The sequence below is a fragment of the Oncorhynchus mykiss genome, chromosome 28 (genome assembly GCF_057628025.1).
Source record: "Oncorhynchus mykiss isolate SJ-2025 chromosome 28, ASM5762802v1, whole genome shotgun sequence".
NCBI lineage: Eukaryota > Metazoa > Chordata > Actinopteri > Salmoniformes > Salmonidae > Oncorhynchus > Oncorhynchus mykiss.
The window spans coordinates 11,376,838-11,404,184 of record NC_143049.1 but is presented as its reverse complement, the minus strand read 5'-3'; the positions used below and the strand labels follow the sequence as shown (position 1 = coordinate 11,404,184).

Genomic DNA, 27,347 nt, shown 5'->3' with positions numbered 1-27,347 from the left:
AGAGGGGTAGTGGCATTAACATGGGCTGTGGCATACAAAGAGATGACCAGGAGAGGAGAGGGCAACAACTCCCACTTTGGACGTAATGAGTTTGTTCTGTTCCAGAAAATGTCTGGCACAATAATGTGGTCACTAGAATATCCACTCCAACCTCTAGGCGCCGGAGAAGAAGGCTGACATTGTATGTGTCCCCAATCGACTGTTTTTTCGTTTGTTTATTTGCGTTGCTTGTAACTTGTTTTTTAAACGTATTTTCTACTTAATGTTGCCGCTATCGTCTCTTATGACTCTTACTCACCACGGACTGGCAGAATCCTTTTTTTACTTTAACGAGTCCGACAAGCCCGATGCGAATGATATACTGCTTTCTCGGGAACAGGCCCAGATCCCCGTGATTTGCGTGAAGAGGAGGCAGAGAAAAAGGGGCCAGAGGGCGGGCTGCCTTCTGAGAATTTGCATTTGAACGAATAAACCCCCACTTCCTTCCATTCTGCAAGCAAACATGCAAACTTTGGAGAATAAAATCGATGACCTACGCGGAAGATTAAACTACCAACAGGACATTCGAAACTGTAATATCTTATGCTTCACAGAGTCATTGCTAAACGACAACACTATCAACATACAGCTGGCTAGTTATGCACGGTACCGGCAGGATAGAACAGCAGCGTCTGGTAAGACAAGGGGCGGCGGACTATGTATTTTTGTAAATAACAGCTGGTGCACAATATCTAATGAAGTCTCAAGCTATAACTCACCTGAGGTAGAGTATCTCATGATAAGCTGTAAACCACACTGACTACCTCGAGAGTTTTCATCTGTATTTTTCGTAGATGTTTACATACCACCACAGACTGAGGCTGGCACTAAGACAGCATTGAATGAGCTTTATTCCACCATAACCAAACAAGAAAACTCTCACCCAGAGGCGGCGCTCCTAGTAGCCGGTGACTTTAATGCAGGGAAACTTAAATCAGTTTTACTGAATTTCTATCAGCATGTTAAATTTGCAATCAGAGGGAAAAATATCTCTGGACCACCTTTACTCCACACACAGAGACGCATACAAAGCTCTCCCTCGCCCTCCATTTGGCAAATCTGAACATAATTCTATCCTCCTGATTCCTGCTTACAAGCTAAAATTAAAGCAGGAAGCACCAGTGACTAGATCTATAAAAAAGTGGTCAGATGAAGCAGATGCTAAGCTACAGGACTGTTTTGCTAGCACAGACTGGAATATGTTCAGGGATTCCTCCAATGGCATTGAGGAGTACACCACATCAGTCATTGGCTTCACCAATAAGTGCATCGATGATGCCATCCCCACAGTGACTGTACGTACATACCCTAATCAGAAGCCATGGATTACAGGCAACATCTGCACTGAGCTATAGGCTAGAGCTGCCGCTTTCAAGGAGCGGGACTCTAACACGGAAGTTTATAAGAAATCCCGCTATGCCCTCCGACGAACCATCATACAGGCTAAACGTCAATAAAGGACTAAGACCGAAACGTACTATACCGGCTCTGATGCTCATTGGATGTGGCAGGGCTTGCAAACCATTACAGACTACAAAGGGAAGCACAACTGAGCGCTGCCCAGAGACACGAGCCTGCCAGAAGAGCTAAACTACTTCTATGCTAGCTTCGAGGAAAATAACACTGAAACATGCATGAGAGCACCAGCTGTTCCGGAAGACTGTGTGATCACGTTCTCCGCAGCCGACGTGAGAAAGACCTTTAAACAAGTCAAGTACAATCATTGAAATACTAATACCTTCTTGCTACGTTGTGAAACGAAAAGAAAAGTGGATCCTGTTTCCCCATTCTCTACTCTTCATTTGTCGTCATCCTATCCCCATTACACATTATCACGTTTAGGTCTTCTTGACCCTATCCGACCCTATCCGACTCTCAATCCCCAAAGCCCAAAAACAGATTTGCTATAGTTAGTGTCCTATGAGGATATTGTTTTATATCAACCTCACTCAGGCTCTGGGTTAATGGCCTCACTGTTAGCCCAACGGCTCTTTATCATAAGCCTGATATCAGCTGTTGCCACCAAACAAATGGCGTTAGAAACACATCTGTTGTCATTTGCAGAGGATGCTGCTACCCCCTTGTGGTGGTGGTTTTAGTTGAAGGATGTTTGGTTGGAAATGACTGTTCATATCAATGGCAATATCAATGACACTGATGATTTGTGTTTTATATAACACATGCACTGGGGTATGTTTTTATCAAAAGTGTCACAGGTAACCTCAGTGGCAACAGCACAGCATGACAGATTACTGGAGATCTACTGCCATATTGATCAGGAGGGTGTCTGTCTGCTGTGTGTGATGGATCAACACAGGGGCCACGATACAGTCTCAGCTACAGCAGGGAGGACAGACCGACAGGTGGGGCTTGTCATAGCATTCACACGCCCCATAGGGACCAGAGGATATGAGTGCTGTATTACTCTTCTTAGTTGCGCAACTTTGTAAAGGGGGTGTGTTCTCTAAGTGTGCAAAAGTAAATATTTGTCATCACCCTCCGATTATGATTCAACATGCATCCTCTTATTTCTTCATCAGACTGGAGAAAGAGACACAGAGAAGCATTTCCATACAGATGTAATGTCAGAGAACTGTTATCAAATGCATGGTCTTAACCCATAAGAGTTTAAGCTATATGGAATTGTTTTCAGAAAATCATGCCAATGATCATTTAGCATTTTTACATGTATTTAACCCCTTATTTCTTACACTAAAATAGTCTAAGCCCTGTGTAAGCTGGGGGAGGGGTTCTACTAAGCTATTTGGAGTTGTTTTAAGGTCATACCAAGGATCATTTTGCTATTTGATTTAGAATTTTAAGACCCCTTGAAGTATCCCCAAAAAATATATTAAAAAAATATTTGATGACATGTTTTTGGGCTTACTGCTATTAGCCTATACAAATGCAGTGAATAACAGATTGCCTACATGGAACAACAGATAGTCCCGCCCACCCCCCAAAAAATATATCTAAAGGAAGTTTGATCTGAAGTGTGTGTCCTATATCTGAGAGATAGAAGAAAGATCAGGAAACATATTTTTTAAATACATGTATTTAACCCTTTATTTTTCTCAGTGAACAGTCTCCATATACTGTATACTTCCATGAATTATTTTGACTGGTACTGGGAGACCTTCAGACGAGTCTTGTGAGCCCTGTCCTAGAACAAAACCGACATGTACGTGTTCGTGAGAGCCTCACCTTTGCATAGAGGGGTCATATTAGTGTGTAGCCAAAACTGTTCGGACGCTATGGACAGAAGTTGGCAGATCAGCTGGACTGACTTCAGATGAGTCCAAAGACGCTTGTGGGGGGTCGTAGGGCAAAACGGAGGACACCATGGTGTTCTCATCTTCCCATAATAGTTTGTAGGCCAAACCGTTCGGACGCTACTGACGATTTTGTGAGAAGACTGATTTTCGGGATGTCTCACGGTCTGACAAACACCGCTCTCGCTCTGTCACCTTTCAGCGCAGACGTGGAAGTGTCACATATGCAGATGTGGTGGATTGAGACGCATTCCAATGCAAAAAAACGGACATCTTTATCTTAAACTGACATATTTTCATGGTGATGTTTTTTATTATGCTAATTAGATTTCCGCAGGGGCGCAGACATCAATCCTCAGGGAGTTTCATATGGTTTACCAATAGACTTGAGAAAGAAGCATATGAGTTGAAGAAAATCGTTTACAACCCTTGTGGAATTCCAAAGTACATTTCTGTCTAAAATCTACAGTAGTAATATTTTAACATGATAGTCACAGCTTGCCTGTCCTTATCTCTATTTTTATTTTCAATAGAGACAGTTGGAGAGAATTTGTGACCAATCCCAGGAGAAAATCCCAGGTAGAGAGAAGAAGGTTCAGGAGCTGAGGGAGGCTTTGGAATCTCTGTTCACTGAGCCACAATGTAGGGAGGAAACTCTGTTCGTCACAGAACGTTCTTGGCAAAAGCAAAGGCTTAATCATCGCTGTGACTCCTCTCTGTCTCCCACCAGCACTCTGCACAGCCAGCAATGGAGGACGTTGAGAGGATCTTTAAAGTGAGGGGGATCTGATTCACTCCTTAGAGGTGCTGTGAGGTGAGAGAGCCGATCAGAGTCCAGGAGGAGACTGGAGCAAGAGGTAGCTTAGCTGAGGAAGAAAGACTGAGCTGGAGAAGCTTTTGGAGGAATCTGATGTGATCCTGTGTGTGTAAAAGCTTCTCCAGCTCAGTCTTTCGTCCTCAGCTTCCTCAAGTATATTTGATCATAAAACTATATGGTTTTCGATCTGGATTTCAAATTTCTATCATTTTGTATCCTTCGCTCACTGTTCCCTCTCTAGATATGCCCATTCCTACCCCCCAGTCCTGGAACTACAGATCTATCCAAGGTCAGACCTGTTGGGTCAGACCTGTTGTTTTGGAGCGGTGTCAAAAGCCACCTCTGAACTAACAGAGAGACTAGAAGACGTCTGGAAAGAGAATTGGTTACAGATTCTAAGAGCAGGTCCGACACTGATATGTAAAATATTCAACACCAGCACTTAAATAGAGCTTCATTACCTGCCACCTGGCAGTGGTATATGACCTATTTCATAAAACTGACAAAAATGTGTATTGCTCTTCAATCGTTTTATGAAATTAATTAGTGCATAATTGTGGATAGCCGTTTGTTGTTATTCACTGAACATTTCACATATGCAGTCAATACAGTGGAGATTGTCCACACACCAGAGCCCCAGACAATATCTGAATTCTTACAATGTATCTGTCCTCTCAGAGCAATACTTCAAAAATCTATCTAATATCAAAAATCTCACTCAATTGGGCATCCATTTCTTTCTTTATGGTGACCAGGACGCATTGGTGCTAAAGTATACAGTCGTGGCCAAAAGTTTGAAAATGACACAAATATTAATTTTCACAAAGTTTGCTGCTTCAGTATAATTACAAGTATTTCATAAGTGTCAAATGGTTTTATTCACAATTACATGAAGTTGATGCATAGTCAACATTTGCAGTGCTGACCCTTCTTTTTCAAGAGCTCTGCAATCTGCCCTGCCATGTTGTCAATTAACTTCTGAGCCACATCCTGACTGATGGCAGCCCATTCTTGCATAATCAATGCTTGGAGTTTGTCAGAATTAGTGGGTTTTTGTTTGTCCACCCGCCTCTTGAGGATTGACCACAAGTTCTCAATGGGATTAAGTTCTGGGGAGTTTCCTGGCTATGGACCCAAAATATCAATGTTTTGTTCCCCGAGTCAATTAGTTATCACTTTTGCCTTACGGCAAGGTGCTCCATCATGCTGGAAAAGGCATTGTTCGTCACCAAACTGTTTCTGGATGGTTGGGAGAAGTTGCTCTCGGAGGATGTCTTGGTACCATTCTTTATTCATGGCTGTGTTCTTAGGCAAAATTGTGAGTGAGCCCACTCCCTTGGCTGAGAAGCAACCCCACACATGAATGGTCTCAGGATGCTTTACTGTTGGAATGACACATGACTGATGGTAGCGCTCACCTTGTCTTCTCCGGACAAGCTTTTTTCCCGGAAAGGGAATTCATCAGAGAAAATGACTTTACCCCAGTCCCCAGCAGTCCAATCCCTGTACCCTTTGCAGAATATCAGTTGGTCCTTGATGTTTTTCCTGGAGAAAAGTGGCTTCTTTGCTGCCCTTCTTGACACCAGACCATCCTCCAAAAGTCTTCACCTCACTGTGCGTGCAGATGCACTCACAGCTGCCTGCTGCCATTCCTGAGCAAGCTCTGTACTGGTGGTGCCCCGATCCCGCAGCTGAATCAACTTTAGGAGACGGTCCTGGCGCTTGCTGGAGTTTCTTGGGCGCCCTGAAGCCTTCTTCACAACAATTGAACTGCTCTCCTTGAAGTTCTTGATGATCCAATAAATGGTTGATTAGGTGCAGTCTTACTGGCAGCAATATCCTTGCTTGTGAAGCCCTTTTTGTGCAAAGCAATGATGACGGCACGTGTTTCCTTGCAGGTAACCATGGTTGACAGAGGAAGAACAATGATTCCAAGCACCACCCTCCTTTTGAAGCTTCCAGTCTGCTATTCGAACTCAATCAGCATGACAGAGTGATCTCCAGCCTTGATGACATGATGTCAGCTGGTCCTTTTGTGGCAGGGCTGAAATGCAGTGGAAATGTTTTTGGGCAATTCAGTTCATTTGGATGGCAAATAGGACTTTGCAATTAATTGCAATTCATCTGATCACTCTTCATAACATTCTGGAGTATATGCAAATTTCCATCATACAAACTGAGGCACCAGACTATGTGAAAATGTATATTTGTGTCATTCTTAAAACGTTTAGCCACGACTGTACATTTATGTTATCGCACAAGGTAAGGTCTATTCTACACCAATCACACATCCTAATTATATCTGCTCTGTTTTCTCCCTCTCCTCTCTCTCCACAGATTCCTGTCAGCTCACACTAAACCCAAACACAGTCTTCTACAACCTCCACCTGACTGAGGGAGACCAGGAAGTGACAATGAAGGGACCCAAACTGTGCCTCAACCATCCAGAGAGGTTCCACATTCTCCAGGTGCTGTGTAAGAATGGTCTGTCTGGGGCCCACTTTAACTGGGAGGTAGAGTGGAGAGGGAAGAAGGCCTACATAGCAGTCTCTTACAACAACGTCAGCAGGATGGGCTTTGGTCCAGAAGCCCAGTTTGGCCTCAATGATACGTACTGGGGTTTACTTTGCACCAAAGAAGCCTGTAGTTTCCTACATAACAACATAGAGACTACACTACCTGCCCCTGGCCCTGAGTCCTGTAGGGTAGGGGTGTACCTGGATCACAGGGCTGGAGATCTGTCCTTCTACAGCGTCTCTGAAACAATTACCCTCCTCCATACTGTCCAGACTGTATTCACTCGGGCCACTCAACCAAGGGGCTTTGGACAGAGCTAAATTTATTTTGCTCCAGTGATAACAGATATTAGACTCCCAGGTGGAGAGAATGGCAATCTATTCAAGCACACACAAGCACACTAAAGCTATATACACAAACAGACCCATAACAGACATTTACTTGTATAATTTATATTGAAAACAGGTTAAAAACATTAGTCTCCCTTATATAAACTGTAACAGTGACCTTCGATCATACTTACAACCGTGCCCTTTTATTTAATCCCCATTCAGTATTGCCATACTTGAGCAATACGTCAGAAACCAAGTGCATAGGAAAAGGTGTGATATGATATCAATAACGCACTTCATACTATAAAAACAGAACAAGACAGGACAGTACGGAGCTTGTCATCCCGGTTGGCTGTCCATCTGTGAGCCCGAATGGAAGGATCTGATGTCTTCTCCTATGAACTCATTCACTGCAGGCAAAAAGACAAAGCAACCAGTCAGACATTTATATATGAATTCATGCTGTATACTGTATCAATAAATCTATACAAACAAACATGGTACAAATGTATTGTCACTGTTGTAACGATGGAGACCAACACCAATGAACACCTCCCACAAACTTCTCACCTTCCTCTAATGTAATGTGGTGAAAGGATGATGAGCTGGCAAATTCCAGGGGGCTCTCCTGCATTTTAGGTCCAGCCTGAGCTTCCCTTTCCCCAGGTCCCCTGCCCTGGTGGTCCCATACCTCATAGTGGGAGTACGGTGGTGGGTAGAAGTCCTGATACGGGCTAGGGTTGGAAGGAGGCGAGGGGCAGACCTCATGAGGGTAGGGGTAGTGGGGGAAGGGAGAGGTAGTCATGGGGGGACGAGGGGAGGAGGAGATGGGGCTGCTGGAGGGGAAGGGACTCAGAGAGGAGGAGTGGGAGGGAGAGGGGGAAGAAGACAGGTATGGGGAGTCCAGCCAAGGGGAGGGGGAGGGAGGCTGGGGGACTCTGGGGTAAAAGGGAGGTAGTAGCTCAGTGAAGCCCAGCTCCAAGTTCTCAAAGCTGGGGTGTCTCTCCGACAGAGAACCTCTGCTCTCCTCCACAGCTTCCGGCTTGTGGCAGTACTCCTGGTAGCTCTGGCCGGGGTAGGGGGGAGAGCAGGCTGAAGGGTAGGGGGGAAGGTGGAAGGCCAGTCCTCCCTCCTCGAGCATGGGATCATTCCCCCGGTGCACACCGCTGTCCACCCTGCTGGGCCCCCTCATGGAGCAGAGTGTCACCCCCTCCAGGGGCAAGGCAGAGGGATGCGACAGCAGAGGGTCCTCCTCTTTAAACATGACTGAGGGTGAAAAATAAGTGGTAATATGTAGTCTGGTCCCTGACCACGTAGATAAATACCATGGAGATGAATTGTTCAAAATGAACCAAAAACAACAAAGATAGTTCCAGTCTCAGCTGAGAGGCTGATGGATGAAGTGAGGCGAGACTCACCCGGCAGGTACTTGAAACAGTGAGTGCTGCTCCTTTTTCTCTTCCCGTTGGAGACGTAAAGGCACACAGATACTGGGCGGCTCACTGAGAGGTCGCTATAGGCTGGAACTCGCACACACAGCAAGCACTGGGGGAGGACAACATGAACAATGTACATTACAATTCTCGTACATGTGCATGAACACTTATGCTCGCACACTCAAACACACATACACCCAGAAACAGATTATTTACCTCACTACTGTTGTCACGGTCAACATGTGCCTCCTCTTCCCACTGTAGCTTTCCATCTGGTAAATAAGGATATAAATTATACCTATACATTGAACATTGAAGAATTGTACACAATCATGCTTACACACACACACACACACACACACACACACACACACACACACACACACACACACACACACACACACACACACACGTCATTACCTGTCCCTCTTTCCATAAAAAGCACTCTGGACATGGGCAGGAAGTTAGACCCACCCAACAGTAGCTCCTCCCCTCCTTCCACAGAGCAGGATGTAAGACTGACCGACTCCACCACTGGCAGCTCCTGAGCAGAGCGCTGGGCTGAGGAGAGAGATTGAGAGGAGAGAGAGAGAGAGAGGGATAGATAGAGAGACACAGAGAGAGAAAGAGAAGACAGATGATTCGCTAGGATATTGCTAAATATGATACCTTATCAAAATACAAACTCAAAGAAAGTGTCAGGACAGGGAGAGTTGACTGTGATTGTTGGCTGGCTACTCACAGCACTCTATAGGAAGGGAGGCGACCTGCAGGGCCAGCACCCGTCCAGGCGGGGCCACGTGAGGGGCCAGGTGGAGGTGGGTACGGAACACGAGGCGCACACGCGTGTTCTTCCTCCCTACGTCCGTCTCTCCTTTCCTCAGCTCGATGTCCGAGTTCCTCAGCTTCAGAATGCCAGCACAGTCAATGCTGAGAGACAGAAAGGCTGTCTTATTCACCACATAGACACACACACACTGGTACAAAATACCATCTACACACTTACTTAGTACACACACATATACATACACAGGAAAGCTACTCTTTCTGCCTATTCTGTTACTCCATCCAAACCTTTTGTGTCCATTCTCTTTGTTTCTCTGTTACTCACAGCGCAGTCATGTTGGTATCTGGGTTGAGGGGGATGTCCAGTATTTTGGTGCCAGCTTGGACGCTCTCCTGGCTGGCAGTGCCCACCATCTTCCCTGTCACCCTGAGGATCAGAAGAAACGCTTTTACAATAAATACAAAAACACACCAAAACACTGAGGAGGCACATACAATCACAGATTCACTGTAGTATTGTCGCATGGTCGCCTACCTGTGAATCTGATAGAAAGGATGAGGCCGGATGGACCTGTCATCAGCTGTTCCCACAAACACCTGCAAAGAGAGCGGCTGTCTCTCTGTGTACCCAGTCAGCTGGGAGAGACAGAAAAGAGAGTTATTGTTTAGATATATACTGAGGGTACAAAACATTAAGAACACCTTCCTAATATTGAGTTGCAACCCCCCGTTTGCCCTCAGAACAGCCTCAGTTCATCGGGGAATGGACTACAAGGTGTCGAAAGCGTTCTACAGGGATTTTATTTTTTTATTTTATTTTTATTTCAACTTTATTTAACCAGGGAAGCTAGTTGAGAACAAGTTCTCATTTACAACTGCGACCTGGCCAAGATAAAGCAAAGCAGTGCGACACAAACAACAACACAGAGTTACACATGGAATAAACAAGCGTACAGTCAATAACACAATAGAAAAAAAAGAAAGTCTATATACAGCGTGTGCAAATGGCATGAGGAGGTAAGGCAATAAATAGGCCATAGTAGCAAAGTAATTACAATTTAGCAGACTAACACTGGAGTAATAGATGAGCAGATGATGATGAGCAGATGATGGTGTGTAAATAGTGATACTGGTGTGCAAAAGAGCAGCAAAGTAAATAAAAACAATATGGGGATGAGGTAGGTAGACTGGGTGGGTTATTTACAGATGGACTATGTGCAGCTGCAGCGATCGGTTAGCTGCTCAGATAGCTGATGCTTAAAGTTAGTGAGGGAAATGTAAGTCTACAGATTCAGCGATTTTTGCAATTTGTTCCAGTCACTGGCAGCAGAGAACTGGAAGGAAAGGCGACCAAAGAGGTGTTGGCTTTGGGAATGACCAGTGAGATATACCTGCTGGAGCGCGTGCTACTGCTGGGTGTTGCTATCGTGACCAGTGAGCTGAGATAAGGCGGAGCTTTACCTAGCATAGACTTATAGATGACCTGGGGCCAGTGGGTCTGGCAACGAATATGTAGCGAGGGCCAACTAGAGCATACAGGTCACAGTGGTGGGTGGTATAAGGCGCTTTGGTAACAAAACGGATGGCACTGTGATAGACTGCATCCAATTTGCTGAGTAGAGTATTGGAAGCTATTTTGTAGATGACATCGCCGAAGTCGAGGATTGGTAGGATAGTCAGTTTTACTAGGGTAAGTTTGGCGGCATGAGTGAAGGAGGCTTTGTTGCGAAATAGAAAGCCGATTCTAGATTTGATTTTGGATTGGAGATGTTTGATATGAGTCTGAAAGGAGAATTTACAGTCTAGCCAGACACCTAGGTATACAGTGGGGCAAAATAGTATTTAGTCAGCCACCAATTGTGCAAGTTCTCCCACTTAAAAAAACGAGAGAGGCCTGTAATTTTCATCATAGGTACACTTCAACTATGACAGACAAAATTAGGAAAAAAAATCCAGAAAATCACATTGTAGGATTTTTTTTTAAATTAATTTATTTGCAAATTATGGTGGAAAATAAGTATTTGGTCACCTACAAACAAGCAAGATTTCTGGCTCTCACAGACCTTCTTCTTTAAGAGGCTCCTCTGTCCTCCACTCGTTACCTGTATTAATGGCACCTGTTTGAACTTGTTATCAGTATAAAAGACACCTGTCCACAACCTCAAACAGTCACACTCCAAACTCCACTATAGCCAAGACCAAAGAGCTGTCAAAGGACACCAGAAACAAAATTGTAGACCTGCACCAGGCTGGGAAGACTGAATCTGCAATAGGTAAGCAGCTTGGTTTGAAGAAATCAACTGTGGGAGCAATTATTAGGAAATGGAAGTAACAAAGCCTACCATCAGTAACACACTACGCCACCAGGGACTCAAATCCTGCAGTGCCAGATGTGTCCCCCTGCTTAAGCCAGTACATGTCCAGGCCCGTCTGAAGTTTGCTAGAGAGCATTTGGATGATCCAGAAGAAGATTGGGAGAATGTGATATGGTCAGATGAAACCAAAAAATATAACTTTTTGGTAAAAACTCAACTCGTCGTGTTTGGAGGACAAAGAATGCTGAGTTGCATCCAAAGAACACCATACCTACTGTGAAGAATGGGGTTGGAAACATCATGCTTTGGGGCTGTTTTTCTGCAAAGGGACCAGGACGGCTGATCCGTGTAAAGGAAAGAATGAATGGGGCCATGTATCGTGAGATTTTGAGTGAAAACCTCCTTCCATCAACAAGGGCATTGAAGATGAAACGTGGCTGGGTCTTTCAGCATGACAATGATCCCAAACACACCGCCCGGGCAACGAAGGAGTGGCTTTGTAAGAAGCATTTCAAGGTCCTGGAGTGGCCTAGCCAGTCTCCAGATCTCAAACCCATAGAAGATCTATGGAGGGAGTTGAAAGTCCGTGTTGCCCAGCAACAGCCCCAAAACATCGCTGCTCTAGAGGAGATCTGCATGGAGGAATGGGCCAAAATACCAGCAACAGTGTGTGAAAACCTTGTGAAGACTTACAGAAAACGTTTGACCTCTGTCATTGCCAACAAAGGGTATATAACAAAGTATTGAGATAAACGTTTGTTATTGACCAAATACTTATTTTCCACCATAATTTGCAAATAAATTCATTAAAAATCCTACAATGTGATTTTCTGGATTTTTTTCTAATTTTGTCTGTCATAGTTGAAGTGTACCTATGATGAAAATTACAGGCCTCTCTCATCTTTTTAAGTGGGAGAACTTGCACAATTGGTGGCTGACTAAATACTTTTTTGCCCCACTGTATGTAGTTGTCCACGTATTCTAGGTCAGAACCGTCCAGAGTAGTGATGCTAGTCGGGCAGGCGGGTGTGGGCAGCGAACGGTTGAAAAGCATGCATTTAGTTTTACTAGCGTTTAATAGCAGTTGGAGGCCACGGAAGGAGTGTTGTATGGCATTGAAGCTTGTTTGGAGGTTAGTTAACAAAGTGTCCAAAGAAGGGCCAGATGTATACAGAATGGTGTCGTCTGCGTAGAGGTGGATCAGGGAATCACCCGCAGCAAGAGCGACATTGTTGATATATAGAAAGAAAAGAGTTGGCCCGAGAATTGAACCCTGTGGGACCCCCATAGAGACTGCCAGAGGTCCGGACAACAGGCCCTCCGATTTGACACACTGAACTCTGTCTGCGAAGTAGGTGAACCAGGCGAGGCAGTAATTTGAGAAACCAAGGCTATTGAGTCTGCCGATAAGAATACGTTGATTGACAGAGTCGAAAGCCTTAGCCAGGTCGATGAAGACGGCTGCACAGTAAGGTTTTTTATCGATGGCGGTTATGATATCGTTTAGTACCTTGAGCGCGGCTGAGGTGAACCCATGACCAGCTCGGAAACCGGATTGCACAGCGGAGAAGGTATGATGGCATTCGAAATGGTCAGTGATCTGTTTATTAACTTGGCTTTCAAAGACTTTAGAAAGGCAGGGCAGGATGGATATAGGTCTATAACAGTTTGGGTCTAGAGTATCACCCCCTTTAAAGAGGGGAATGACCGCGGCAGCTTTCCAATCTTTAGGAATCTTGGACGATACGAAAGAGAGGTTGAACAAACTGGTAATAGGGGTTGCAACAATGGCGGCGGATAATTTTAGAAAGAGAGGGTTGTCTAGCCCAGCTGATTTGTAGGTTTTGCAGCTCTTTCACAACATCTGCGACCTGGATTTGGGTGAAGGAGAATCTGGGGAGGCTCGGGCAAGTAGCTGCGGGGTGTCCAGAGCTGTTGGCAGGGGTTGGGGTAGCTAGGAGGAAAGCATGGCCAGCCGTAGAGAAATGCTTATTGAAATGTTAGATTATCATGGATTTATCGGTGGTGACAGTGTTACCTAGCCTCAGTGCAGTGGGCAGCTGGGAGGAGGTGCTCTTGTTCTCCATGGACTACAGGTTGCAAATTTCTGTTTGAAAAAGCTAGCCTTTGCTTTCCTGACTGACTGTGTGTATTGGTTCCTGACTTCCCTGAACAGTTGCATATCGCGAGGACTATTCGATGCTATTGCAGTCCGCCACAGGGTGTTTTTTTGCTGGTCAAGGGCAGTCAGGTCTGGAGTGAACCAAGGGCTATATATATATATCTGTTCTTAGTTCTACATTTTTTGAAAGGGGCATGCTTATTTAAGCTGGTGAGAAAACGACTTTTAAAGAACGACCAGGCATCCTCGACTGACGGGTTGAGGTCAATATCCTTCCAGGATACCCAGGCCAGGTTGATTAGAAAGGCCTGCTCGCAGAAGTGTTTTAGGGAGCATTTAACAGGGATGAGTGGTTGTCGTTTGACCGCGGACCCATAGCGGATGCAGGCAATGAGGCAGTGATCACTGAGATCCTGATTGAAAACAGCAGAGGTGTATTTGGAGGACAAGTTGGTCAGGCTAATATCTATGAGGGTGCCCATGTTTACGGATTTAGGGTTGTACCTGGTGGTTTCCTTGATGATTTGTGTGACATTAAGGGTATCTATCTTAGATTGTAGTACTTCTGGGGTGTTAAGCATATCCCAGTATAGGTTACCTAACAGAACGAACTCTGAAGATGGTGGGCAATCAATTCACATATGGTGTCCAGGGCACAGCTGGGAGCTGAGGGGGGTCTATAACAGGCGGCAACAGTGAGAGACTTATTTCTGGAGAGATTCATTTTTAAAATTAGATGCTTGAACTGTTTGGGCAGAGACGTGGAAAGTATGACAGAACTTTGCAGGCTGTCAACTCCTCCCCCTTTGGCAGTTCTATCTTGACGGAAAATGTTGTAGTTGGGTATGGAAATCTCAGAATTTTTGGTGGCCTTCCTAAGCCAGGATTCAGACACGGCAAGGACATCAGGGTTGGCGGAGTGTGCTAAAGCAGTGAGTAAAACAAACTTAGGGAGGAGGCTTCTGATGTTAACATGCATGAAACCAAGGCTTTTTCGATTACAGATTACAGAAGTCAACAAATGAGAGTGCCTTGGGACACGCAGGGCCTAGGTTAACCTCTACATCCCCGAGGAACAAAGGAGGAGTAGGATGAGGGTACGGCTAAAGGCTAGCAAAACTGGTTGTCTAGTGCGTTGGGGACAGAGAATAAAAGGAGCAGATTTCTGGGCGTGGTAGAAAAGATTCAGGGCATAATGTGCAGACAGGGGTATGGTGGGGTGCGGGTACAGTGGAGGTAAGCCCAGGCACTGAGTGATGATAAGAGAGGTTGCATCTCTGGACATGCTGGTTATACTGGGTGAGGTCACCGCATGTGTAGGAGATGGGACAAAGGAGGTATCTAAGGCATGTTGATTGTGGCTAGGGGCTCCACATTAAACTAAAACAATGATAACTATCCTAAACAACAGTATACAAGGCATATTGACATTTGAGAGAGACATAAAGCGAGGCATAAAGCAATCACAGGTGTTGATTGGGAGAGCTAGCTAAGACAACAAAGGTTAAGACAACAACAGCTAATCAGCTAAGACAAAGGCATCAGCTATGCAGTCAAATGATCATAGGGTCCAGTGTACAGCAATAGATGGAACAGGGAAGCCGCGGGGCAGTCGTTGCTACGCTAGCACGCGGGAGACACGGCGTTTAAAGTTAGCAGGCCGGGGTAAGTAGAAGCGTCTGCTCTGACGTCCGGCAAAGGCCGGTTGAAGGCACAGCTATGGAATTACGTCTGCGGACCAGTCGTGGTGGTACGGCGGTGCGCCGTGTCGACGAAGGGACCGGGCCAGATGGCGAAAGAGGTGCAGGCCCATGTTGACTCCAATGCTTCCCACAGTTGTGTTAAGTTGTCTGGATGTCCTTTGGGTGGTGGACCAATCTTGATACACACGGGAAACTGTTGAGCATGGAAAAACCCAGCAGCGTTGCAGTTCTTGACACAAACTGGTGCGCCTGGAAGCTAATACCATACCCTGTTCAAAGGCACTTAAATCTTTTGTCTTGTCCATTCATCCTCTGAATGGCACACATACACAATCCATGTCTCGACTGTCTCAAGGCTTAAAAATCTTTCTTTAACCTGTCTCCTCCCCTTCATCTACACTGATTGAAGTGGATTTAACAAGTGAGGGATCATAGCTTTCACCTGGATTCACCTGGTCAGTCTATGTCATGGAAAGAGCAGGTGTTCTTAATATTTTGCACACTCAATTCATACAGTATGTGTTAGTTTGGGATTGAAACCATAATCAATTTAATTGACTTATTATACCTTAACAACCGGATGTCCCCCTGGTGATGCCTTGACGGCTCCTCTGCTTCCCTCCGTCTCGTAGTGGGCTCGGTGGTGTGGGCGGGGCTGCACCTCGATACGCAGTTCATATTGGTCAAACTGAGTTGGCAGAGGCCAATCAAGTGGTGGCAGAGCATTGGATCTGTAAGAACAATGGACCAGTCAGATGTGTGGGCGGGGCTGAGGGGAACATCCTGGCCACCCAACGAATAATAATTGCAACACACTATTGAGGGATACTGTATAAACACATTGTGTAACCTGAACAGAGGGCTGTGGGCGCTGGCTCTGGTCCTCCCCCAGCCCAGAGCAGGGGGCACAGACAGGTAGTCCATGCCCATGGAAGGGGCCTCTCTCCTCTGCTGCAGCGGCTCTGGGAGTGGGCAGTGGGAGCTATGGGCTGGAGCCTGCACTTGCTCCACCTCCCTGGGGGAAACCTGGAGGACACAAACCAGGGACACCAGACTGGTTGAGCATGAAAACAAACTATGGAACTTAAGATCTACAAACCACCAGCTGACCTGCTCCAGTGACGTCTTCCTGGTCTTCTGTGGGATGCTCAGCTCAAAGCTGCTGTTGGGACCCTGTGACTGAGAGGTGGAGTCTCCTTCCTCCTGGTTACAGGAGTGGTCCTCAGAGTAGCTGCTCCTGCGGGAGGTGCAGGGGGAGGCCAGGGGGGAGTTCCTGCGCTTCTTACCCCCCGGGGAGGTTGGCCGGGAGGAGGGCGACAGGCAGAAATGGGAAGTGACCTCATTGAGATCCTCCTCCTCTACTAGCAGCGAATCACAGCTGGACGCAGGACTGAGCCAGCCACGAGAAGAGGGGCTGGAGGCCGGGCTTGGGCTCAGGGACCCAGTGCCGGTGCCGCCGTCGCGGTAGCAGAATGGGTCCAGTAAGGGGAGGTAGAGGCGCTCCCTCTCCCAGCCACCTCCTGTGTCCCAGTAGTTACTTCCTGCTGGGGCAGTGTCATCCTCTGGAGAGATAGTAGTGATCTGGATGCTAGGGCACTCCAACACACGGGACTCTGAGACCTGGGAGAGAGAGAGAGATGGAGAAAACCAGACATACAGACAGACATATGTCAGAACATTGACCCAGTGAGTCCCACTGCAACGCCGGTGCGATTTGGACTTCTAACCCCTTTAACATTGTGCGTTTGAGCTACAGACCTCTTGTACCAATGAATTTGTCTATTTCTTCTGCTTCTGTTGGTAACAACCATTAGTCTGTGTGATTAACCGGGGCTAAGCTAGAGCAGTGTTTGTGAGACAAGGGCAGATCCCAGAGACGGTCCCGGGACGGGTCTTTTTACAGAAACGTCTGTAGAGTCCAAATGGTTAGAGTTACAAACTATTAAACATATCTATGAAAAGCTGAGACTCTCAGAAACATGGACATGTTTTGTTCTATGACTCTCACAAGCTGCATAGGAGTCGCTGGAAGGTAAGGGGTATTTCTACATAGAAGATCATAGCACATCTGTAGGACATAGCGTCTATAATACTGTAAAAAGCTCACATCGTTGCTGTCACATACTCCACACGGTTGTCACTGACTAGGTGGATATTCATTTCCCACTGAGAAAATCATTTCTGTACTTACAGCTTTATTTTGATTTTTTTTTAAATTGTTGCTTTGCTTTGGACCTTTTTTGTGTTGACATTTGAAGGCGACAGTTTATGTCAAATGGTTTTTGTGTTGTACTTGTTGGTAAAACGCCTCATTGTGAGGCTAAATATAACAGCTAGACATGCAGATAAATGAAAGTCATGTAAAATGAAAAGCTGATTTTTGCTGGGGTCTCGGGACTGATAGGGTTAACAATAGAGACATGTACAGTAGGGACCATACTGTAAGGACAGGTATGGTTTCCAGCATCTCTGTCCCACTCTCACTGACCAGGAGAGTAACTGGCCCATCTCTGACCACTCACTTGTACAGATCGCGCTGGAAGACTCTCATAAGTCCCGCTGAACTCCCTCACCAAGGCACGCCTGGGGGGCGGGGAATGCATCCCAGCCCTTTGACTGGCTGAAGAAGACGGTGGGGTAGGGATGCCGATTGGCTGGCCTACATGAGTGGCCGCCAGGTGGCTGTCTGTGACCAAACACAAAAGGTGGAACAAGTGTCAGGAGTCTCTCAGTTACAGTTGACATGGTAAGCTGTATCCTACTGAGTTCACTGTTAAGAGAGTACAGAGACAAAATACATTCACGTTGAAGAGTGAAACTACTACTAGAAAAAGTATCCCTAACTCTCAAAAATGGTAATACAATAGGTAAGGAAATGTCCCTTACTGGTGTTTTAACTGCACATTACACTAAACATTACCCTCCTGTGGCGTGGTGGTGCAGTAGACAGTACCAGGGAGTTAGGGTCACTGTAAAGCACCGTGTCCACCACTGTCCAGTGTCCATTATGGATCATTGGTCAGCCTAGTGCAGCAGTGAAGAGGTACAGTACGCACCGTGGTAACTTCTCTTGTAGTACGTTTAAGGCTATAGGGTGTGGTATGACTATTTTATGCCCAGTGTGGGCGGCAAAGAGATGCGTGGGTGGGTGAGAGGGGTGTGTATGAAAGCTGAAAGGGGGGGTTAGAAGAAAGGGGGTGAAGGAGAGGGAGGGAGAAAGTAAAGGAGGGAGAACGGAGGGAGGGAGGTGTGGTGCATGCTCGGTAAACAGAGATTGAGGTTTCAATCCAGATGGCAGCTGTTAACTTCACTCACACGCACAGCTGATTAGAACCACATTGAATTCTGCCCTTACACACACACACACACACACACACAATCACACAAGATACAGGCAAGCACAAGCATGCAATACACAGCACGCAAACTCCATACACACGAACACACACATCCCCCACACGCAGACAAGCACACACTAGGCCTACATCCAGACACATAACTTATCTATATCCAGGTAGAGAGAGAGAGAGAGAGAGGGGGGGGGGGGGGGGGGCAGAGAGAACAGGAGGCCTCATACTTTTACCAATGATGAACATACTCAGATCAAGTCAAACTAAATAATTATCATGACATACACCACACAGAGACAAATCACTACAGTGTGGATTAGGCGTCAACATTGGGAACCATTGACCATCTTCTTTTTCCCTTCCTGTCATTCTCTCTCTGTCAATCTCTCTCTCACTGTCACACACATTCACACACACTATCCAAGAAAGTGTTCTAACCAGTATTGCTCGACGTTGGGAGCGACAGGGAGCTCTCTGTCCTCTCCCCTGCGACGGTGTGCTCCTGGTCCGCGTTGCGCAGCGGGGATGGGCCCCGGAGTTGGCGCGGCGGGTCCTCCTCAAAAACCAACTTGAACTCGAACTCCCCCTCCTCCCAGCCCGAACCCGGCGCGGCCCCCATCCCCTCAGCACGCGGAATAAATCAGAGAGACTGATGAAGAGAACACCCTGGCTGAAAAGATTGAGATCTACCTAAGTGTGATCCAATAATAATAATACTTTCCTTGGTCCTTTAAAAAAAAAAACATCGACGTTTTCGCAAAATGTATACGTTCAAGGGTAGGTCCAACATTCGTTATTGTGGTCGTTCTTGCTCAGAAACTCTCTCTGTAACTTTTTACAATGTCTTCCGCCGATAAGACATCTTTTTGGACCACCGCTTCATCTATTTCATTCGAAGTTTTGGAGAAGACAAATGTTATGCGTAGGCTAGCCTATATCGTTGAGTTCTTTGAAATTCGTAAACGATCGGACCGTTATCTATCTATTCCATCACAGGCTATCAGTGTTTCATTCTATTGCTCTCTCGCCATCCTTTCTTCTATTCGACCAGAAAAAAAAGTGTATCAAATATTTTTGTAGTACTTTACCCTTAATTGCCTTTGGGTGGGTTTCTCAGCACAGTTGGACCGTTACTGGAATTCCATAGGACATTTGGGTTGTCAGTCAAGGAGACCCCCTCCCCTCTCCCCCTGCCTATGTCCATGAGCTGAGGAGGTTTGCTTGCTTTGAGATTTTTTACCAAGTTCTTATGAATAATTAATCAGTTATGTGGCATATACTGTAGATTATTGCACACATTTCCTCTGACAGTTTGACATCACATCCTTGTATTTCCAGGCGTTTTCTGCCTCCCCCATCACCAAACTTTTTAAATGGCATCAACTCGAGTGTAATACAAGTAATGAACTGGCCCTCTTGAGCCAGATGTTTGGCTGGTGGGCTGTTCCTCCCTGCTGTGGCCTCACTGAATGTCCCAGTGCTCTTTGTCACAAGAAGGACAATGATGCTTCGCTGTCACTCAGAGAGCATGAAGAGGCCAGGCTGTTTCCTGTGGTGTTTTACATGACAGCCCCCACCCCTCTTCTGTTTTCTTCCCTTTCTCCTCCCATTACCCCTCTCCCCCTTTCTATTTTCCCTCCTCCAGCTCTCCCAGGCTCACCCCCTCCCTCTCTTCCTCCCTTCCTCGCCTTGCCTTGCGAGATCTGTTTCTGATTATCCTCTGTAGTCTGTCTGCACTCTGTCTGAGACGGGAGACGAAAAGCTTAAATAAACATGCTCCCTCCCTCTCTTTCTCTATCCCCCCCCCCCCCCCCCCTTCTCTCCGTCGCTCACCCCTCCTCCAGTTCTCACAATCATTATGCTATACAGGAGTTGGAAGCTTTTTTTTTGTGTCTCACTTTCTATAGTTCATACTCTTGGGGATGTGGGTAATGGTATCTTTTATCCAAATTAAGATAGTTCAATTTGGTGAATGTTGTTGCACAATCAAGATTGAGCATTGCCTAAAGACTGCTTATTATTTAGGGTTATAGTTTAAATTGGGGGGGATTGGGATAATTCAGTAGGATTATGGTGTCTTTCAGAATTATCTGGCCTTCATGGAGTTTTGGCAAGAAATTTAAAAAGAGCTCTTTAGAGTTGATATAATCAGTAGCGTTTTATTTGGGAGGCAAATGAGTGTTACAAATTAGAAGGATGATATGTGGGTCAAATCCTCAGGCTGGGTTTCAGCTGATGTCAACAGTTGAATGTCATACTCATTGACGGAGGAAAATAGAATTATGTGGATATGTTGCCACCATGTGGAAAAAAAGTGGAACAGTCTTTCCATAACATTCCCAGAAGGTGAATATATACAGTACAGGACAGGGGTGTTAAAATCCTACCCTGGAGGTCCGGAGTACCGGCTGTTTTTTTGTTCTACCTGATAATTAACTGCACCCACCAGGTGTCACAGGTCTAAATGAGTCTCTGATTAGAGGGGAAGAATGAAAAAAGCACTGGAACTGACTTCGAGGTCCAGATTTGAATTTGAGAGGTATAGGAGATGAAAGAGTGTGGCAGGTAGCCTAGCGGTTAAGAGAGTTGGGCCTGTAACCGAAAGGTTGCTGGTTCTAATCCCTGAGCCATCTAGGTTAAAAAAAAATCTGTTGATGTGCCCTTGAGCAAAGCACTTAACCCTAGTTGCTCTGGATAAGAGTGTCTGCTAAAAACTCATATCATATATTCAGTGTATCCAAACACCAGGGGGAAGGAAGTGTTTATGATAATACATTTATATTTCAACGACAGAGCTAAAATCAGAAAAGAGAGTGGCTGGATGCATGTTTTGGTGGTGAATGTGTTAGACAGGAACTGACAACTGTCAGTTCTGAAGAAATCAAATGTGTGTGTGATGGTGAGGTCCATGTCTTTATGTACCTGGACAAGGGAGTATCATTTTTCACTCACTCCTTAACTTTCCGTCTCTGCTTCTGCTGTCCTCTTTTTACCTTGTGCCCTACCCCGGAAATAACCAACATTCCTGGGTAAGTGTCAGAGCTCTGTGAGCAAGTGTGTGCATGTGTGTGATTCGTGTCTAACACTCTCTCTGTGTACATGTTTGCGCTTGTGTGGTTTGGTGGATCATGGTTGTGAAAATTGTATGTTTGCGTCATCAACACACTCTTATAGGTAACCTGGGGATACAGAAATATCCACTGTGATGGATGAGAATGGGAAATGTTTAAAGATTGTAACAATTTGTACAGCAATTGTTTTTTACAAATTTTGCAGAGCATAATAACATAATTGTTATTAGATTTCACTAGCAGATGAAGTATCATTTGGGTTTCCGAGTGGCGCAGTGGTCTAAGGCACTGCATCTGAGTACTAGAGGTGTCACTACAGACCCTGGTTTGATTCCAGGCTGTATCACAACTGGCCATGATTGGGAGTCCCATAGTGCGGTGCACATTTGGTCCAGCGTTGTCTGGGTCTGGGCTGGGGTTGGCTGTCATTGTAAATAAGAATGTGTTCTTAACTGACTTGCCTAGTTAAATAAAGGTTAAAAAAAAATGAGAGAGAGAGAGAGAGAGAGAGAGAGAGAACACACCTCTCTTGCCCCTCACAGCATGGGGCAGCACATTTTTTAGGCACAATATCGGGGAAAGCAGTTGTAAAGAAGAACATAGTCTGTCAGAAAGAGAGAGGGATTGGGATACGAGCTGTCAGAAAAGAGAAACAAAAAGAGAGCATAGAAAAATAGAAAACTGATCCCACCACAGAATACATGCCCTACTCAGATCCATTGCTCTTTATCATCATCTTCATCATCCTCTAAATGCTTAATTGGTTAATAAGGTGAGTGGCTGCAAATCTCCTGAACTTTTATCTGGCACATACTGTATTATCATTGTATGCTCATTGTCATTTTCTGTCTCGCTCTCTCTCTCTCGCTCCCTCTCTCTCTCTCTTTCTCTCTCTTTCTCTCTCTCTCTCCATATCTCTTTAATCGTTCCTCATTCATTTTCCATTCTCTTTCCATTCCTTTACAAAACTTTTACATTTCTTTCCTCTTTTCTTCATGTATTTTCTCATTGCATCAAGTTCCATCTCTCTCTGTCTCCTCTCTCCCCCTCTTCTCCATCTGTTGGTGAGCCCTTCCTGTCTCTGTGTGGTTCTGTGTTCCTTGCTGTTGACCTAACTCTGCCTTGGTTCCTCATGTTTACACATCTCTACACTGATCTGCTTTTGAAAGACACTAAAGCTGCTATAGTGCCGCAGTCTGGAAAGTAGGGTGTGTTTTATGTTCTCACATTCCCAAAGAACAGTTGTATTCTTTCTAGCAATTCAACCAGCATATAGTGCAATTATAATACAGTACAATTTGAACTGTTTCAATTTCGTTCCCCCCCCCCCCTTTTTTCTTTGTTAAAATAACTGGAAGAGGGGAACTTGTTGCCCTGTTAATAGCCTGTCAAATTAGTGTGATGATTGACACGATTTCCACTTCTGTGAACCATTATTTGGTGTCATTCCTCTGCATAACTTGACAGAAAGTTAGAAACAGAACTTACAGCATGGAGGAAGACAAGTACAATGCCTTTGATGATAGGAGGATAGGATTGTGCCAATGTTGAGTATTGTGAGAGAAAGAGAGAGTCTTTCGAAGGAGCAGTGTTAACATTTGGCATGTTTTAGCATGCCGTCTCAGTGCTCTGCCAGTGTACTGTTTGCCAGGAGGCCTAATGTGAATATTTGCTTGCCTGATTCAGTGGCATCACATTTTATGTGTGCTGCAAAAACATTGTCTACCGCAAGGAGAGAAGAGTAATAGGAGATAGAGAGAGCTATGTATCTCCAATCCCAAATCAAACCGTAGTCCAACCCTTTGGCACTTGGATTCAATTGGTGCAAACAATATGTAATATGCAAAACAATCCACCTAACTTGGGTTCGAAGATCAAGCTCGATGCCACTTCCCAAATCCAAGCTTCATAAGAACAGGTCGAATTTCACCCAAATAGTACTATATATGACTCTTTCTCTTTCTCTCTGTTCATCTCTCTCCCTCAGAATCAATAACAATCCCAATGGCCAATGACAGTGACTTCCTTCGTTCTTCCGACTCATCCATCTCCTTCCTTGATATCTTCAATGACACAGAGATCAAAGATTACATCAATGTCCTGTTCTCGAACAGCACTGTTGAGGATCCCAGTGTTGTGAGTAACAACGCCACCACAGCCATTGGGGCCCTGATCCTGGGCCTGGTCTTCCTCCTTGGCGTTCCAGGGAACCTCTTCATCATCTGGAGTATCCTGGCCCGTGCCCGCCGACGCTCCGTCACCACCATCCTCATCCTCAACCTGGCGTGCGCCGACGGCTCCCTCATGTGCCTCACCATCTTCTTCATCATCTATTTGGCTAGGCGGAACTGGGACTTTGGCACCTACATGTGCAAGGGGGTGTTTTACCTGTGCAACACGAACATGTATGCCTCCATCTTCCTCATCACGCTGATGAGCCTGCACAGGCTGGTGGCAGTGGTTTGGCCCCAGCGGGTAGCGGCCCTGGCCAGCAAGAAGATGGTAGTGCGGGCAATAGTTGTGCTCTGGGTCCTGGTGTTCTTCATGGCTATCCCAGCTCTGGTGTTCAGGGAGCAGAGGGATGATCGTAACGAACAGAACAAAACCCAACGGGTTTGTGCCTCAGATCACAGAATGCCTCAACATGTAAGTTTAAGAAGTGAATATTAAGTTAATAGTGGAGTTAGGTACATAATATATTGTTCTGGTTTAAGTGCATTGTTATTTATGTTGAGACAGGTACGGTCATGATATGACTACTAAAATCATAAATCCTAACCAATCCTACATTTTTGCTCGAGATCTTGTTATGACAGACTCATTCATGTTCAAATACGCCTGGTATTCCACTATGCTATGCATGTGAGCAGTTAATCGTTACCTCATGTTTCATGTTCAGTTGGTGTTCCAGTACACCTTTGAGACTGTAGTGGGATTCCTGGTTCCGTACGGGATTATAGTGAGCAGCTACGTCTGCATCCTGAGACGCCTCAGACAGACCAAATTCCATCGCAAGGTCCGCAGTGAGAATCTCATCCTGGCCATCGTTGTGATGTTTGCCATCTTCTGGTTGCCCTATCACGTCATCAACATAATACAGGTGCGTGATCATAAGGGATTGGTTCATTTTGACATTTCACTCAGAATGTGGTGAGCAGCACAGGAAGTTGTGCTATTTGACAGTGAAGGAATGAAGGAAAGGTTTTGCTCTGTGGTTGCTTCTCCTAGGTTGTGGCTGAGCATTTGAAAGACGATTCAGCAACAAAAAAGAGGTAAGTGCTCACCAACTGACCCAACATTTCCCCTTCCATTTTAATATAACATAAGCACCACCATACAATGATAGTAAAAAGACTAATGGCAACATGTACTGCATCCCTCCCTCTGCAGACTATATATAATATGGCAGTCCAGTCGTGCTGTGACCTCCGCTCTGGCCTTCATCAGCAGCTGTGCCAACCCTATTCTCTACACGTTCGCTGGGAAGTCCTACATCAGAGAGAACGGCATGGCCTTCATGGCTCGCCTCTTTGAAGGGACATCTCTGGACACTGGGATAAGGAAGGGCCAGCAGACAACCAGGGACAGGGAGGGAAAGAGACTCAAAGAGACGTTGTCTTTCAGCAGCACTGGGGGCAATGCTATGATGAAATGAAAATAGACACTCATATGCAGGGTTGCACTGCACATGCTATCCACTCATCATGACGATGCACTCCTGCACACAGACTTCTTACATTGTTTTGTATTGCTATATAGATCTGCTCCTCTACTTGCATATGGGACCATCTGAAACAATCCCTACAATATTCAGTGCACCTCATGTGAGACACAAGTTTCTCACTAGACCCAACTTCTCTGCCACAATTCTTCTGTAAATGTGTTTGTCAAATGTGCCTTTTTTACTTTAATTCATTGTTTGTGTCGCTTGAATGTTTGTTGAATTGCACACAGGCATTCAACACCCTGCGTTGACAGCCACACACCCAACAACCACAGCACTAGCACACAAACACATATTCTCAACCCCTGCCCCATGGAGAGCATCACTCCAGACACCACACAGCCAGAGCAGCACACAGCCGGAGCAGCACACAGCCAGACACCACACAGCCAGACACCACACAGCCAGACACCACACAGCCAGAGCAGCACACAGCCGGAGCAGCACACAGCCAGACACCACCCAGCCAGAGCAGCGCACAGCCAGAGCAGCACACAGCCAGAGCACCACACAGCCAGAGCACCACACAGCCAGAGCAGCACACAGCCAGACATCACCCAGCCAGACACCACCCAGCCAGAGCAGCGCACAGCCAGAGCAGCACACAGCCAGAGCACCACAGCCAGAGCAGCACACAGCCGGAGCACCACACAGCTGGAGCACCACACAGCTGTAGCACCACACAGCCGGAGCACCACACAGCCAGACACCACACAGCCAGAGCACCACACAGCCGGAGCAGCACACAGCCAGAGCACCACACAGCTGGAGCACCACACAGCTGTAGCACCACACAGCCGGAGCACCACACAGCCAGACACCACACAGCCAGAGCAGCACACAGCGAGAGCAGCACACAGAGGACAACATTGTCATCCTGTGTGACTCCAACGACAAATATCTTGATGGAAGACGGCTGTTCCCAAAGAGAGGAGTGAGGAAGATCAGAGCAGAGACTGAGAACACCGACTCACATAATCATTCACACAGGGATGAAAAATCTCTGCAAGCAGGGTGGATGTAACCAAGGCTCTGACCAAGATGTTTTATTTTTCATTTTTTTACTTCAGTTTAATTGAGTAAATACTAAATTGTTGGTTAAGGACTTGTAAGTAAGCATTTCACTGTAAGGTCTACAGCTGTTGTATTCGGTCCATCTGACAAATAAAATGTGATTTGATTTGATGTTGATCTATTAACAATTTTAGAGACATGGTTGAGTAGGAACATTTCTGACACTGAGTTAAAAATCCAGGGTTACATAATATATAGAATTGATAGGTGCACTCTAGGTGGGGGAGCATGTCCTCGATATATGACTGTCTATGAAGATTTCACGTGACATTGTCCCTCTACATTTTGAAGTTTTTTTGTTAAAATAGCTCTACATGTCATTGATTTACAGACCAAGTAGACTCCATTAACAATATTATCACCACAGTAATTGAATGCATTGGTCAAATGAATGGATCATGTTAGGTGACTTTAATAAGAATCTGCTAAAGATTATAAAACTATTAAAAAAATATGTACTTTACTGAATTAAAGTACCAAAATTATAGGCAAGACACCCCCAATAAAGGAGTGGTTCTGCAGGTGGTGACCACAGATCACTTCTCAGTTCCTATGCTTCCTGGCTGATGTGTTGGTCACTTTTGAATGCTGGCAGTGCTTTCACTCTAGTGGTAGCATGAGACGGAGTCTACAACCCACACAAGTGGCTCAGGTAGTGCAGCTCATCCAGGATGGCACATCAATGCGAGCTGTGGCAAGAAGGTTTGCTGTGTCTGTCAGCGTAGTGTCCAGAGCATGGAGGCGCTACCAGGAGACAGGCCAGTACATCAGGAGACATAGAGGAGGCCG

At 45.7% G+C, this 27,347-nt stretch overlaps 3 protein-coding genes across 3 annotated transcripts; 2 read left to right on the top strand and 1 right to left on the bottom strand.

The window, feature by feature from the left end:
- Positions 1–42: 42 nt before the first annotated feature.
- Positions 43–6,965, top strand: LOC149970713 (stonustoxin subunit beta-like). The gene is made up of 2 exons (XM_090224756.1): positions 43–82; positions 6,466–6,965. The coding sequence occupies exons 1-2, from the start codon at positions 43–45 to the stop codon at positions 6,963–6,965; spliced, it is 540 nt and encodes a 179-aa protein (XP_090080882.1).
- LOC110508500 (nuclear factor of activated T-cells, cytoplasmic 4) lies at positions 6,951–20,175 on the bottom strand. The gene is made up of 13 exons (XM_021589057.3): positions 19,128–20,175; positions 17,862–18,025; positions 16,450–16,959; positions 16,190–16,365; positions 15,908–16,070; positions 9,735–9,835; positions 9,525–9,626; positions 9,156–9,343; positions 8,834–8,974; positions 8,630–8,685; positions 8,396–8,522; positions 7,548–8,243; positions 6,951–7,387 (listed from the first exon to the last, which is right to left on the bottom strand). Exons 1-13 carry the CDS (start codon positions 19,306–19,308, stop codon positions 7,317–7,319), a joined length of 2,676 nt encoding a protein of 891 aa, XP_021444732.1. The 5' UTR covers positions 19,309–20,175; the 3' UTR covers positions 6,951–7,316.
- A 2,073-nt stretch (positions 20,176–22,248) lies between these two features.
- Positions 22,249–26,667, top strand: LOC110508159 (leukotriene B4 receptor 1-like). The gene is made up of 5 exons (XM_036966980.2): positions 22,249–22,532; positions 23,748–24,406; positions 24,660–24,860; positions 24,989–25,032; positions 25,151–26,667. The coding sequence occupies exons 2-5, from the start codon at positions 23,765–23,767 to the stop codon at positions 25,413–25,415; spliced, it is 1,152 nt and encodes a 383-aa protein (XP_036822875.2). The 5' UTR covers positions 22,249–22,532; positions 23,748–23,764; the 3' UTR covers positions 25,416–26,667.
- Positions 26,668–27,347: the final 680 nt, after the last annotated feature.

Excerpts from the sequence above, each read along its gene's own strand:
- LOC149970713 (XM_090224756.1), top strand. The coding sequence starts at position 43 with ATGACCAGGAGAGGAGAGGGCAACAACTCCCACTTTGGAC. Across the intron at positions 83-6,465 it reads CAACAACTCCCACTTTGGAC|ATTCCTGTCAGCTCACACTA; the intron begins GTAATGAGTTTG and ends CTCTCTCCACAG.
- LOC110508500 (XM_021589057.3), bottom strand. The coding sequence starts at position 19,308 with ATGGGGGCCGCGCCGGGTTCGGGCTGGGAGGAGGGGGAGTTCGAGTTC. Across the intron at positions 9,836-15,907 it reads GGGGACATCCGGTTGTTAAG|CTGACTGGGTACACAGAGAG; the intron begins GTATAATAAGTC and ends TGTCTCTCCCAG. Across the intron at positions 8,686-8,833 it reads TTTTATGGAAAGAGGGACAG|ATGGAAAGCTACAGTGGGAA; the intron begins GTAATGACGTGT and ends CTTATTTACCAG.
- LOC110508159 (XM_036966980.2), top strand. The coding sequence starts at position 23,765 with ATGGCCAATGACAGTGACTTCCTTCGTTCTTCCGACTCATCCATCTCC. Across the intron at positions 24,407-24,659 it reads ATCACAGAATGCCTCAACAT|TTGGTGTTCCAGTACACCTT; the intron begins GTAAGTTTAAGA and ends TTTCATGTTCAG. Across the intron at positions 25,033-25,150 it reads GATTCAGCAACAAAAAAGAG|ACTATATATAATATGGCAGT; the intron begins GTAAGTGCTCAC and ends CTCCCTCTGCAG.